This window comes from Mercenaria mercenaria, chromosome 1 (genome assembly GCF_021730395.1).
Source record: "Mercenaria mercenaria strain notata chromosome 1, MADL_Memer_1, whole genome shotgun sequence".
Lineage (NCBI taxonomy): Eukaryota > Metazoa > Mollusca > Bivalvia > Venerida > Veneridae > Mercenaria > Mercenaria mercenaria.
In genome coordinates, this window is record NC_069361.1 from 5,257,490 (window position 1) to 5,269,769 (window position 12,280).

At 35.4% G+C, this 12,280-nt stretch overlaps 1 protein-coding gene and 1 long non-coding RNA gene across 4 annotated transcripts in view; one reads left to right on the forward strand and one right to left on the reverse strand.

Annotated features, from left to right (window-relative positions):
- Positions 1–12,280, reverse strand: part of LOC123545124 (uncharacterized) — a 98,011-nt gene that overhangs the window by 4,806 nt on the left and 80,925 nt on the right. Inside the window, exons 1-2 of one of the 3 annotated variants that reach the window (XM_045331429.2) lie at positions 1,973–2,200; positions 1,612–1,642 (exon numbers count right to left, since the gene is read on the reverse strand). The exons of 1 other annotated variant lie outside the window; for it this stretch is intronic. In XM_045331429.2, the coding sequence (XP_045187364.2) occupies positions 1,612–1,642; positions 1,973–1,975 (34 nt within the window). In that variant the 5' untranslated portion in view covers positions 1,976–2,200. Of the gene's footprint in view, positions 1–1,611; positions 1,643–1,972; positions 2,274–12,280 lie in introns of those variants that run through there. One more of the 3 variants, XM_045331430.2, reaches the window with a different exon arrangement.
- Positions 5,694–9,593, forward strand: LOC123561248 (uncharacterized). The gene is made up of 2 exons (XR_006688363.2): positions 5,694–6,442; positions 7,298–9,593. It is a non-coding gene; the product is annotated as an uncharacterized LOC123561248 (long non-coding RNA).

Consider the following 12,280-nt stretch of genomic DNA (forward strand, 5'->3'; position numbering starts at 1 on the left):
GGGTAGAACCATCGACCTTCCGTAAGCCAGCTAGATGGCTTCCTCACATGAAAAATTCAACGCCCCGAGTGAGGATCGAACCCGCATCGGTGACGGGCAAGTGACTTGAAGTCAGCGAGCTTAACCACTCGGCCACGGAGACTCCTTCTTGCAGATTTTAGTCACTCAAACGGTAATTGCTGCGCTATGGAAGCATGCCTCAAGATGTTCAGCAATGTACATATCGGCAACATCTGTAAAATATGTTTTTACAATTATTAATCATTATCACGCTTGACGTCGCAGGATTAAACTAATGTCATTACGTTGTTTTGCTATACTCTAGTGCAACATTTATCATATAACCAAACCCTTGTGGTGTGTTGCCTGGTTTATCAACGGCAACCATTGTTTATCGCAGACTATACATAGCTTGTTCTTCTTCTTTGTTAAAGTGGCGGTCAAATCGAGACATGCTAGAACAGACATGCTGGTCGGATGACCTGTCTGTGACAGGTAATGGAAGGAGATATTTCGATGTTTCAGAAGGAAAAGCTAACATATAATACACAAAATATTACTTCTATGTAACAATGGTTGAATAGAAATGACGAAATGCTCGGCAGGGCCTCGTATTTTAAGATTTTGATCAATGAGTATAATAAATTCAACATGGAACGACACTCATTCAATACTTAAGAATAGCTGAATGACATTCAGGTTCCTGTTACATCACGTTTTCAATGCGGACAGATTTTCTGCATGTTTCACAGACTGTTTTATAAGCAAATACTGCTTAGAAGATGCTAACTCTTTTGACATTTTTACTTATTTATCAGATGTTTGACGTCGCGCGAGAGAAATACCGGTAAAGCTATTACATAATATAGTCTTGATATTACAATAGTGTAATAAAGCTTTGATGATGACGTAATTTCAAGTATACACGACGTTGGTCTATAATTGGCAAAGAAAGAAGACATATTGATGTTTCAGCGGGAAAAGCTACATTGAATTTATTACACTCGTTGAATAAAATTGATAGAACTCTCGTCAGAGCCTCGCATTATTTTTTTCAGCAGTCAATCTTATGGCAGAAATATGCCACCATAACTTTCTGACTACGACAACTTTTACCTGAATTTTGAGCAGCTCTTCTTGTTTAATACAATTAAACGCAGTTTTGCAAAAGAATTTCGGTCAGTTAACCTAACCAGTAAACATATCAATACCACACTTCATACACGGAGGGGCACCTGGGGTCTTCATCCAGTATCAAAAGCTGGGAAGTCGCCATATGACCTATAATTGTGTCGGTGTGACGTTAAACCCAAAACAGCAACAAAAAATTACTAAGCGACAACTCCCCAACGTGACTCAAGAGGTTGAGTTAAATAAATAAACAACGATACTATAAGAAATAAGTAAAACCAAAAGTACGAAGTTGGTTTTAGACGACGCAAATATTTTGTTGACATATCATTATCCGCGTAAACATGACTAACCACCCGTTCTCTCATAAACACGCCAGTGTGGGATACAATATACTATACCGATATAACGTTAACAGTAAGTGTAAAATATGTCCAAAAAAAACTTAAATATTTTTCTGAATGATGAACAAATACATACCAATGATTTCTTTTTCTGTTAAATTTCCGGCCTGAAATAAAAAATATAGTTTCTTTTTACTGCGTACATGTATATGATTCTTAGCTAGTTTAATATGACAATTTATACACTTTAAATTGATTAGCAAATTAAAGAGAATGTGGACATATCTATAAAGACATATCTATACAGTACAGATCTGCCCGAGGCTACAATGTAACACAGAGAGAATTGCATACGTAATGAGTCACAGTGATATGAGAACACAGAGAAATATTATACAGGTATTTACATGTACAAATCATCATTTGTTTTCCACGACAATAAATGAAATACTGAATAATTATTAGTATTACAAAATGAAAATAAAATGTATATTTACCATAATAGTTTAGCAAAATATCCAATTGTTTACGATATATAACACTGATATAACTGGTGAAATCTCCTACACAAATATCTGATATCGATTTCACAGTGTCCAAATAAAAACTTCGTGTACAAATACGCCAATGTCTTTGCTTATATATGGTAAATTATCTTTAAAAGCGACAAAAACACAGTATACCTTGTGTAGGCGGTTACACGTCAAGCGAATCGATGTGTAATACACTACTTTTGCATCGTTTAGTACTTTTGCATGGTTTAGTACACCCAGTGTGAGCTATATTTTATTTCATATTAACTATCAAAGTGTTTAAAATTTTAAGTATATATTTTAACCACTATCATGGTAACCTTATTCTTTTGTTTTTAAAATCAAAGTTTTACACGATTAAAAGTGACAAGCGCATTTTATTTTAGATTTTACTTTCATTTTCATAATAGAAATCATTAGTTGTTGTCGCTGATGTTATCATTAATGCGGAAAATAAATGCATACAATATAATTACCGCTTTAGCTGAATGATCTATGTATAATATGCCTACGGTCCAAAAACACCTCCAGTTTAAAGTGGTACATTTGAATTGGCTGAATTGATTGCTTTATTACATGCACCATCAATAGTGCACTACAGTTAAAGGTACATAAGTTATGTATGACCGTTCCCAACAGACCAGTTGAACATACTCGAAGTGTGTTTACAAATGAGTTTTTTTTTATTTTCCGCGTTCAATGCCACCTACGATCACTGAAGTTTCTAATTTAAAAGTTCGTATAGACGATCAACAAATTAAACTACCGACCATGTACTGAATTCCTAAATTGCATAAACAACCATATAAAGCTCGCTTTATCGCTAATTCAAGTTCTTGTACAACTACAAATATTTCAAAACTATTAACATCATGTCTAACTGCTGTGAAAGCCCACGTGGAAAGATACTGCGATAAAGTATACGAAAACTCTGGTAAACACTTATTTTGGTCGATTAAAAATTCTGGCGAAATCCTGGATAAGTTGAAAATTAATAATTACAAGGTATCTACAGTCAGTACATACGATTTTTCTACTTTGTATACCACTTTACCACATAACTTAATAAATGACAAATTAACTTCCCTAATTCAAAAGACTTTTGCCAGAGAGAATGCAACATTTATCGCTTGCAATTTTGATAAAGCTTCTTTTTACTAGCAATATTATTAAACATTATACTATGTGGACCTGTGACGAAGTTTGTAAAGCCCTTTCCTTTTTATTGAACAACATTTACATCAGGTTTGGGAATGCAGTTTTTAGACAAGTTGTTGGTATTCCCATGGGAACAAATTGTGCACCCCTTGTCGCAGATTTGTTTTTATATTGTTATGAAAGAGACTTTATGTTGAGCCTTTCTCCAGATACGCAAACAGATATTATAACTTCATTTAATAATACATCACGCTATCTGGATGATATTCTTAATATGGATAATCCGTTTTTTGGTCATTTGGTGGGTACTATTTATCCTAGGGAGCTTCAGTTAATTAAAACTAACAATTCGGATACTGATGCTTCATTTTTAGATTTACATCCCTCTATTTATGGCAATATAATACATACCAAAATTTATGACAAGAGGGATGATTTTAATTTTATTATTGTAAATTTTCCCCATTTGAATGGGGATGTACCTCAGGCTACATCTTATGGGGTATATATTTCTCAATTAATTCGGTTTGCCAGAGCGTGTAGTCATGTCAAGCTTTTCAATGAACGTAATCAATATATTACAAGTAAACTTCTTCAGCAAGGCTACCGTTATTACAAATTGCGTAAATATTTTACTAAATTTTATTATCGTAATTCTGATTTAGTTTTAAAATTCAATAGTAATTTAAAGACACTTCTGCGAGAAGGTATTTCTAAACCCGTTTTTTATGGGGATGTGGTTTACAAACTTCGTAAGATCTTGGGTCATGGTAATTTTCCAAATGTATTTGAAAAGATTATCAAACGTTTTATTAAAAGAGGTTACGACCCAAATGTTTTGAGACATACCGCATGTTTAGTGTTCAACCCGTTTACAGTTGGACACTACGCTTCCCTCTTTGATTGCGTCTGACGGAAGAGGGGGAGGACTCTATGATGAGCAGTTTTCAAATCCTACCAGGACTGAACTGTTTTGATATTTGTCTTCTGGCCTGTTTTGTCGGGCCCTTAAGGGTGTTTCTCTTGTTGCTCTGTCTTCTGAAAAGGCATTGAGTACATACGTTTTGGTTCTTAAGGTTTGCTTTTTATATATTTATACACGAGCATTTTTGTGTTTTACATGCCATGCCTTTTTGTTTCCATTACGTGTGTTAGAGATTCACCTGGAGGGGATTACTTTTATTTACACTGTCCCATGTCTTTGGAACATGGTGGGGGTAAGAGTGAGGTTGGGTGCGCACCATAAACCGGTTTAAGCTCCCCAGTGGTGTTTTTGCCACTGACCGTTCCAAGGCGGTGTCCCACTGTGTTCCTTTGTTTGTTCGTTTTGTCCTTGTGTGTTGACTTTGTGTGCGCGCGTGTGTGTATGCTTATTGTTCGTCTTGTCCTTATGTGTTGGCTTTGAGTGTGTGTGTGTGTGTGTGTGTGTGTGTGTGTGTGTGTGTGTGTTGTTTGTTTTGTCCTGATGTGTAAGCTTTGAGTGTGTGTGTGGTGCACGCGTTTGCGTGCTGGGGGGTTCGTTTTGAGGAGGCTGCGCTTTTGGTGCGTGGCACTCCCTGTTTGATATTTTTCTTTGTTGTTTTGTTGAATATGTAAAACTTTCGAAAACTGCTATGAAACTGTTACTAACAACGCAGTACTTAGCATGACTCTGATTAGAGTGGGAAACAAAACAAAGGCTGTTGTTTTATCAAACATGTTCTATATTTCCTCAGTCCCCAATATATGACTGTATCATTAAATATAAAAAGAACTGATAATCTATGGAAAAAGTTAAAGAATATTTCTAAAGGAGGAGTTTTAACTGAACATTTTAATTATGTTATTTAATATAATGATATTCTAAACTTTTTATTTGATATCTATATAGTCCGTCCTGCAAGTGCTCCTGCCTGAAGGGTATTGAAAGAAATAACGTAATTCGCGATCATTGTAATTGGACAAATCTGATTGTTAAATGGTTATCAAATACGTCCACCCAAACAAAAGTCACTTAAAACATATTTGGAACATATAAAGAAATAATATATCACAAACAGTAATTTTACCAAATATTTGCCTGTTTTGTGTGGTTTCCTTTCCTGCGCGCGGCTACATGACGTTTGACGCTGTGACGTAATAATTGTGACATACAAACAGTGCATGTGTTGTATAGTAATACTTAGTTTCAGTCTTCTGTGTTTAATAAGGAAACAAATCTGGTCGTGTTAGAATACTATTAGTTATAAAGGTTTTTGACGGGATATACGGTGGGCATATAGCCTGACTGTGATTCATATAACCCGAGGCGATATGCCCACCGTATATCCCGTCAGAAACCTTTATAACGAATTTATAATACTGCAAATTCGCGTATTTGGTCTCAATAGCAACGATTTTCCTTAGTTTGACAAATATTACTATTTTTTCAATTCCCCATTTGGTGCCTCAATCCGCGCCTTGTTTTTCGTGCGTTTCCGTAAAGGACGCGGAAACATACGAAGATAACGGTAGGTTTGCGTTTTTTTGGTTGCGGAAGAAATTGGATTTACAAATGGAATTCATAATTTTAACATGTCCAAAACATTGCGGAATGATACTAATTTCACTTGGGTAATGATTACATTTTACTCGGACTTTATCATAGACTCCCTGTGTAAAATCCCAAACTTTCAACTAAAATAAAAGTATTTAATATTTCAATGAAACTTCAAAGTTTTGTTGTTTGTAGCATCATCTGGGGCATGTGCAGTGAGAAATCTTAATTTGATTTCTAAAATAGTGTGATATTTATTTCTAAAGTCACTATATGTTCATTGTAAATATACTTTGTTATACCCAAGTGGAAACTGGCAGGTACTCGAAAATGCAGCTGTCTGATTGGTCAATTAGAACCCCTAATGTACTGTGATGTCATGATAAAGTTATGAATTATAAATGTTTTAAGGAAATTTACAGCTAGTTTCGAGTTTCTCGAGTAAGAACTTGGATTGTAGTAAAGGAGAACTGAAGTAAAACTTGCTTATCCGTTTAATCTTCTATCTAAGCTGTTCAGCCTCGGGTCGCGTGTACTTTTAGCCTGAACACGGAAGTAGAGTGAATATGTCATGATGTGCCAAAGAAGTACCAGTACTCACAGTATCTCTTTGGATGTTCATATAAAGTGGAAATCTAGGAAAAATCAAATGTTAGATGTCAGGTCATCTAAGTGCAATCAGATGATGTTATTCAACATGCTGTGGCCGCATTGAACTAGAAGTCATTTCAGGAACAGAATCCAGGGATCATAAGAGAAATGTAGGTATTTCAGAATATGGCAGATGATTTAAAATATTCCTTTTCAAAGAGTGGTTCAATTGCTATTCACAGCTAATATTTAAATGATTACACCCGAATATAAACTTAGCTATTCATAGCTAACACCCAAATATAAACTTAGCTATTCATACAGTAGCTAATATTTAAATGAGAACACCCAACTATAAATAATGAGCAGTGTCAGTCCTCGACTCAGTGTCCAGCCATCCGTTAACTGGAAGTTTAACCTGTGTCTTAGATGTCCAGTAACCGGACACATAGCCTGACCTATAGGGGTTTTTTAACCGACCGATAATAAATTTATTGATGACTTTTGTTATTTTATTTTATTTTTGGTAATAATGTGATACGTTCATCTAACCAATATTTGTGTAAAAATGGTGCTGCTCATAAATTTCTGTCATTGATTAAAAGTGTTCCATTTGTGCTGTTGTTGTTTTAACCCTTATCATGCTGGACACGACTGATTCTGCCTTTGCGACTAGTGTAGATCATGATCAGCCTGCACATCCATGCAGTCTGATCATGATCTGCATTGTTGGCCATTCAGTCAGTAACATTTTGGTAAGCACTCCTTTTAACATTTAATGGTACTGTCCAAACTGAAAGATGGACAAGTTCATTATAGAAGTTTAGCAGGGTAAGGGTTAATTAATGTTATGTCGAGAAAATTTGACAAATACACGGTTCAGAATAATGTAAAGTTTCATGCCAATCCCTCTGAAATTTTATTGATTTTATAGAATATCTATGCACTTCAGTCGCATTTAAAAGTAATTTTGGAAAAATATACTTTGTGTGGTCTTTGGAATAAAAAATTCTTTTTAATTGCAGGTATATATAGCCAATGATGATGATACCTGCTGGCCAATCACTGCCAAAGATTAGAATAACCTATTCACATAAATATGGCATCTTTCACACATATGGAATGGAACATTTTTGCCAAGATGCTACATAAACTCTGACACCGAGAATATGGCACCTTTCACACATATGGAATGGAAAATTTTTGCCAAGACGCTACATAAACTCTGACACCGGAATATGGCACCTTTCACACATATGAAATGGAACATTTTTGCCAAGAGGCTACATAAACTCTGACACCGAGAATATGGCACCTTTCACACAGTCATATGGAATGGAACATTTTTGCAAAGACGCAACATAAACTCTGACACCGAACGTACGTTACGACTAGTAGGACAATAATGGTAACATAAATTACACCATGTTAAAAACTCTTGTCTTCGGTATTACTGCAGCCGGTCAGATTTTGCATTTAATAAATGTATTTCATGAAGTCACTTACAGAACAGTACCTATTGTCAAATTAACTGTGTCATATGACATAAGCCCTGCTAAGACATTACTAACACTAAGTCTTGTCAACAAATATATTTATTGCTTAGACTTTATGATTTGATTTTTGTCGAAAAATATGCATAATTTCTGCAGCAGATCCTAGACTAGCGCAATATTATTCTGAGAAAGAACAAATTCATATTTCTGGATGCAAAGCTAATTTTCATTACATACACAGAGTTAGATCTAATCTTAGAATTATTCTGGTAGATGAAATAAATAAGTTCTTTAACCAAAGTAAAATTGAAAATTTTGATATTAAAAGATTGAAACAGTGTTACAAATGACGTCACGTACCCGATACAAAAATTGCATGCCAGTACTGTAAAACCTGCTTAAGCGGTCACCTCTAATTAGCAGCCAACCTGTCTTAAGCAGCCCGTGTCTCGATCATTTCCCAAAATGGTCATTTATTCTATAAATTACCTGCATTAAGCAGCCACCTACTGTAAACAGCCACTTTTCCCAACACCCTTGGCTGGCTGTTTAAGACAGGTTTTACTGTATGGAAAAATGTTGATGTATGTAATTCGCATTTGCTCGTGCCATTTGGAAGAGTATAAATATGAGTATGTAATTCAGGTATTGATGTTTTCAAGCTTCTGTTTGATTTGTCGGTTTGTAATTTCTTTACTTTTCAAATATTACACATCATTCTAAAATTCTTGAGTTGAGGTAGTAGGAACTTTTATTCTGGAATTCACTTTTAGACTGGTGTATCCAGTGCCTGGCTTATTTTCATGTTGAATGATTCTATACAGATATTTATGTCGGAACAATGCTGAATTACCCGACGATATTAGTCGACAAGCGTCGACAGCGATGAAAATTTCATCGGAAATTGCTGCAACTATTTTGGACCTTCGAGTGTTTGACGCGAGTGGGGATATTGCCCATATGAAAAAATTATCTCAATATTTCCTAGGATGGCGTCAAGTCAGTTGGACTACTGACTATATATATATATATATAATCACATGGAAATGGCAAGTGTACTACATTATGACACAGTTGTTAATTATGATGATTATTGTTGTTTGAACTTGCTGTAAAATTGGAGCACTTGCACTTTAGCGGTCCCTATAATAATAGTAGTTTAATAATGTCTTAAATATTAAAAGAGGTAACTTTATTTTAAGATGAATATGTTTGGGGGCTGCTGCCCTCACATCCCTGCTTTGCCCCACATCCCCAACTTGCTGCGCATGCGCATTGTAAACTTCCGGGGACCACTAAAGTGCATTATACCCGTAAAATTAATTATTCTGACACGATCCGATTCATTTTCCTGTTAAACAAAGAAGACAGAAAACTGAATTATTATACAACAAATCACTGTTCTGACATCACAGTTATTACGTCATGGCGTCAAACGGCATAGCGGCACACTGGAAAAGAAACCGATTGAAAACGGGCAAATATTTAATGAATGTCGGCAAGAATCCTTGGTAACATGTTAGAATCGAAATAATACATCTCGATTAGTGATTTGCTCTTGAATAAATCATTGTTTGTCGTTTCAGATACGTTTCACCGAGCACTGGAATACACCTCGCGGCAAGTGCTGGTTTGATCGCTCTTAGTTGAATTAATTTTGTATTTTAAATTTGTTTTTTAAGAAAACTCCTGTTAAAATTTTTTGCTTTTATATTCATTTAAAAAAAAAAAATTGTTGTCAATGTTTTTTAATCCAGTCTTGAAATTTGCTCACTGCGGTAGGCTACTGTATTGTTATTATTAGAAATAAATTTATGAAGTGATACCATTTAGTTATTTGAATTTGTAATGATAGTAAATCATTTTGTTTATTTAATTAGTTTATACAGACTAAGCAGACTTATCTGCAGTGACCAGTCGTTCAGTTGCTGTTGACAGTGTTGTACACAAGATAAATTTAAGTGCTTGTTTAAATCAACTGGTGAATATTGCCATTATTGGCAAGAAAAATATGACTCGTACTGCTTTGTCTCCTATGAATAACAACAAAATGACGAGCTTTCCAGAAAATGAACTTTATTAAATGTATAGAATAACTCCATGATTGATATGAAACCATCTCAAAGAAGGGTAATCATTGAATTAATTTTCGAATCGAGAGACGTCCGCCATTGTTGTTGTTGTTGTTTAGTAAATTCCTCCGTTGACTTTTCGGAGCACCCAAGATCTAGCTGTATCTTGGTAGTATGCAGATCGATCCTTCCTGAATCGCGAATTAAGTAATCCACTTTAAATCACACACAGATTGTAACTAGATATTTACACCCTAACACTTCCGGGGGGGATATACAAGGGGGATTATCTTTACTTAATGATTAAAAAGTACTTAAGTATTGCATTATGGGTCACTGTCCGAAAGTCCCTGCACCTTGCCAAGTGGAGCCTTAACAGCAATTCTCTTGATAGCAACTCTACCTTGTCTATACTCTCAGCTGTCAGCTGGAGTTGAAGTCCAGTACTGGGATGTGTACAGTCAAGCATAAGATGGGTAAACCTGTGTCTGTCCTTCAAAGCACATGATATATCAGATTGTATGTCATTTTTTAGACGGACTTTTATTTTTTGACGGATGACCTCTAACGCTGGACATACAGCAATGAAGTGATCCCTGGTCTCAGGTTCTGTATTACACAATTTACAGGTTGGATTCACATTGTACTGGTTGAATGCAGCTCTATTTGCTTGTAAGGTGTATGTACCTGTCATGAGTCTTGCCTTAAGTTCCGCCCTCTTGACATCTTGTAAGTTAGGTCTAACTGAAGTATATACATGATGTGGTTTACCAGCCTGCAGCGAGGATGGATTAATGTACTTGAGGCTAGGTTTTTCCGCAAAGTCTGACCTCCATTGCTCTTCTATTGAAAGCCTAACAGCTTCCTTAAGTAGGTTCTTCCAATCTGATTCATCAGGTGTCTTGTCAAACAATTCATATGCTGTTGGTAATTTATAGAGGAGAAGCAGTCTTCTAATATGTGAAAATATACTTTTGTGGTGAAGTTCTTTAACGGCTAACTGTCTTTCAGCCACTTCATATTCAACTGAACTTGGTGCTTGCAGAATACTGTAGAATAAATTCAGAGTATTTTTGTGTATCTGGGTAGAGACAGGAGACACTCCTAACAAAGCAAGGGCAGCACAGTTTGGGGTTCGATCTGGAAGATGCTGAATTTGTTTCAGTGTCTTGGTTTGGAAGGCGTCTACCTTTTTCACATCTGTTTTGGTGTAGTAAAGAGTCTCGAGACCATACAGCAGCCTCGGTACTATATATACATTCCAAATGTGAGCTTTTACATCCTGTTTAAGGCCGTTTACCCCATGAAAACCTGCTCCAAGTAAGGCATATGCTGTTTTCCTCCCTTTGTCAATTTTACTCTTTATATCCACCTGGCCAGTAGACTGTCTAATGATGCCCAGATGTTCAGTTGAGTCTTCTATTTTGTTTCTAATGTAAACTGAAAAATGGCCTTACGCAACGGCCAATCAAAATCGATATTCACTTTCCGTATATACCGTCAGTGTAGAGGGGCCCGCTGAAGGGGAAATTCGCTCACGGGGTATACGGTTTTTTATAACGTGCATGTTAACCAATGAAAATCCGAGAAATTCATTTGCAGTATTATAAATAATGATATATATATATATATATATATATATATATATATATATATATATAAAAAATGTAAAAGTTTGTACCGGATCAAGTATATTATAAAGAAAAAATAAACAACATTACATGAGTAACATTATATTTGCCTACCGGTTTCGTTTATACTCATCAGGGCAAATAAAACAATCTATATATATATATATATATTATAAATATCCAACATGGAAAACCACGTCCTAAAATCAGCATCCCCGAGCTACAATACACATGCAGCGAACGCAAGGACAAAACGAACAAATAAAGGAACACAGTGGTGGTCGCCTTGGAACGGCATGTGGCAGAAACATCACTCTGGAGGTTATACCGGTTAATGGAACACCTAACTTCACTCTTTACTCACCATGTTCCAAAGTCGCACGGCAGTATGATTTATTATTTGTGGACAAAGCCTTCAGGCACAGTAAGATAGCTTATAGGCCTATGTGTATTCCATTAAAGAGGCTTTTAATAAAATAAAAAATGTGTATTTAGAAAAAGAAATACAGTCATTGATCATAACTGGTATATTAAAAACGAGAGTTTAGAAATTGTTGAGACATTTTGTTGCCTTGGAGTTAAAACAATAAGTCAATGCTAGATACGCAATGAAATCTTAAGTAGAACAGGCATTAAAAAGCGGTAAATAATTTATATACCATTTTCTCGAGAATAAAGTTTGACGTAAAAACTAAACTTTTACTGTTTGACAGAAAGGCTGAGCGTATAGTGTGAGGAATGCGGAAGTGTAAATGTCTAATTAATAATTATGGTAACTGTTTAAGTAATATTAATTTGTTCTGTTCATA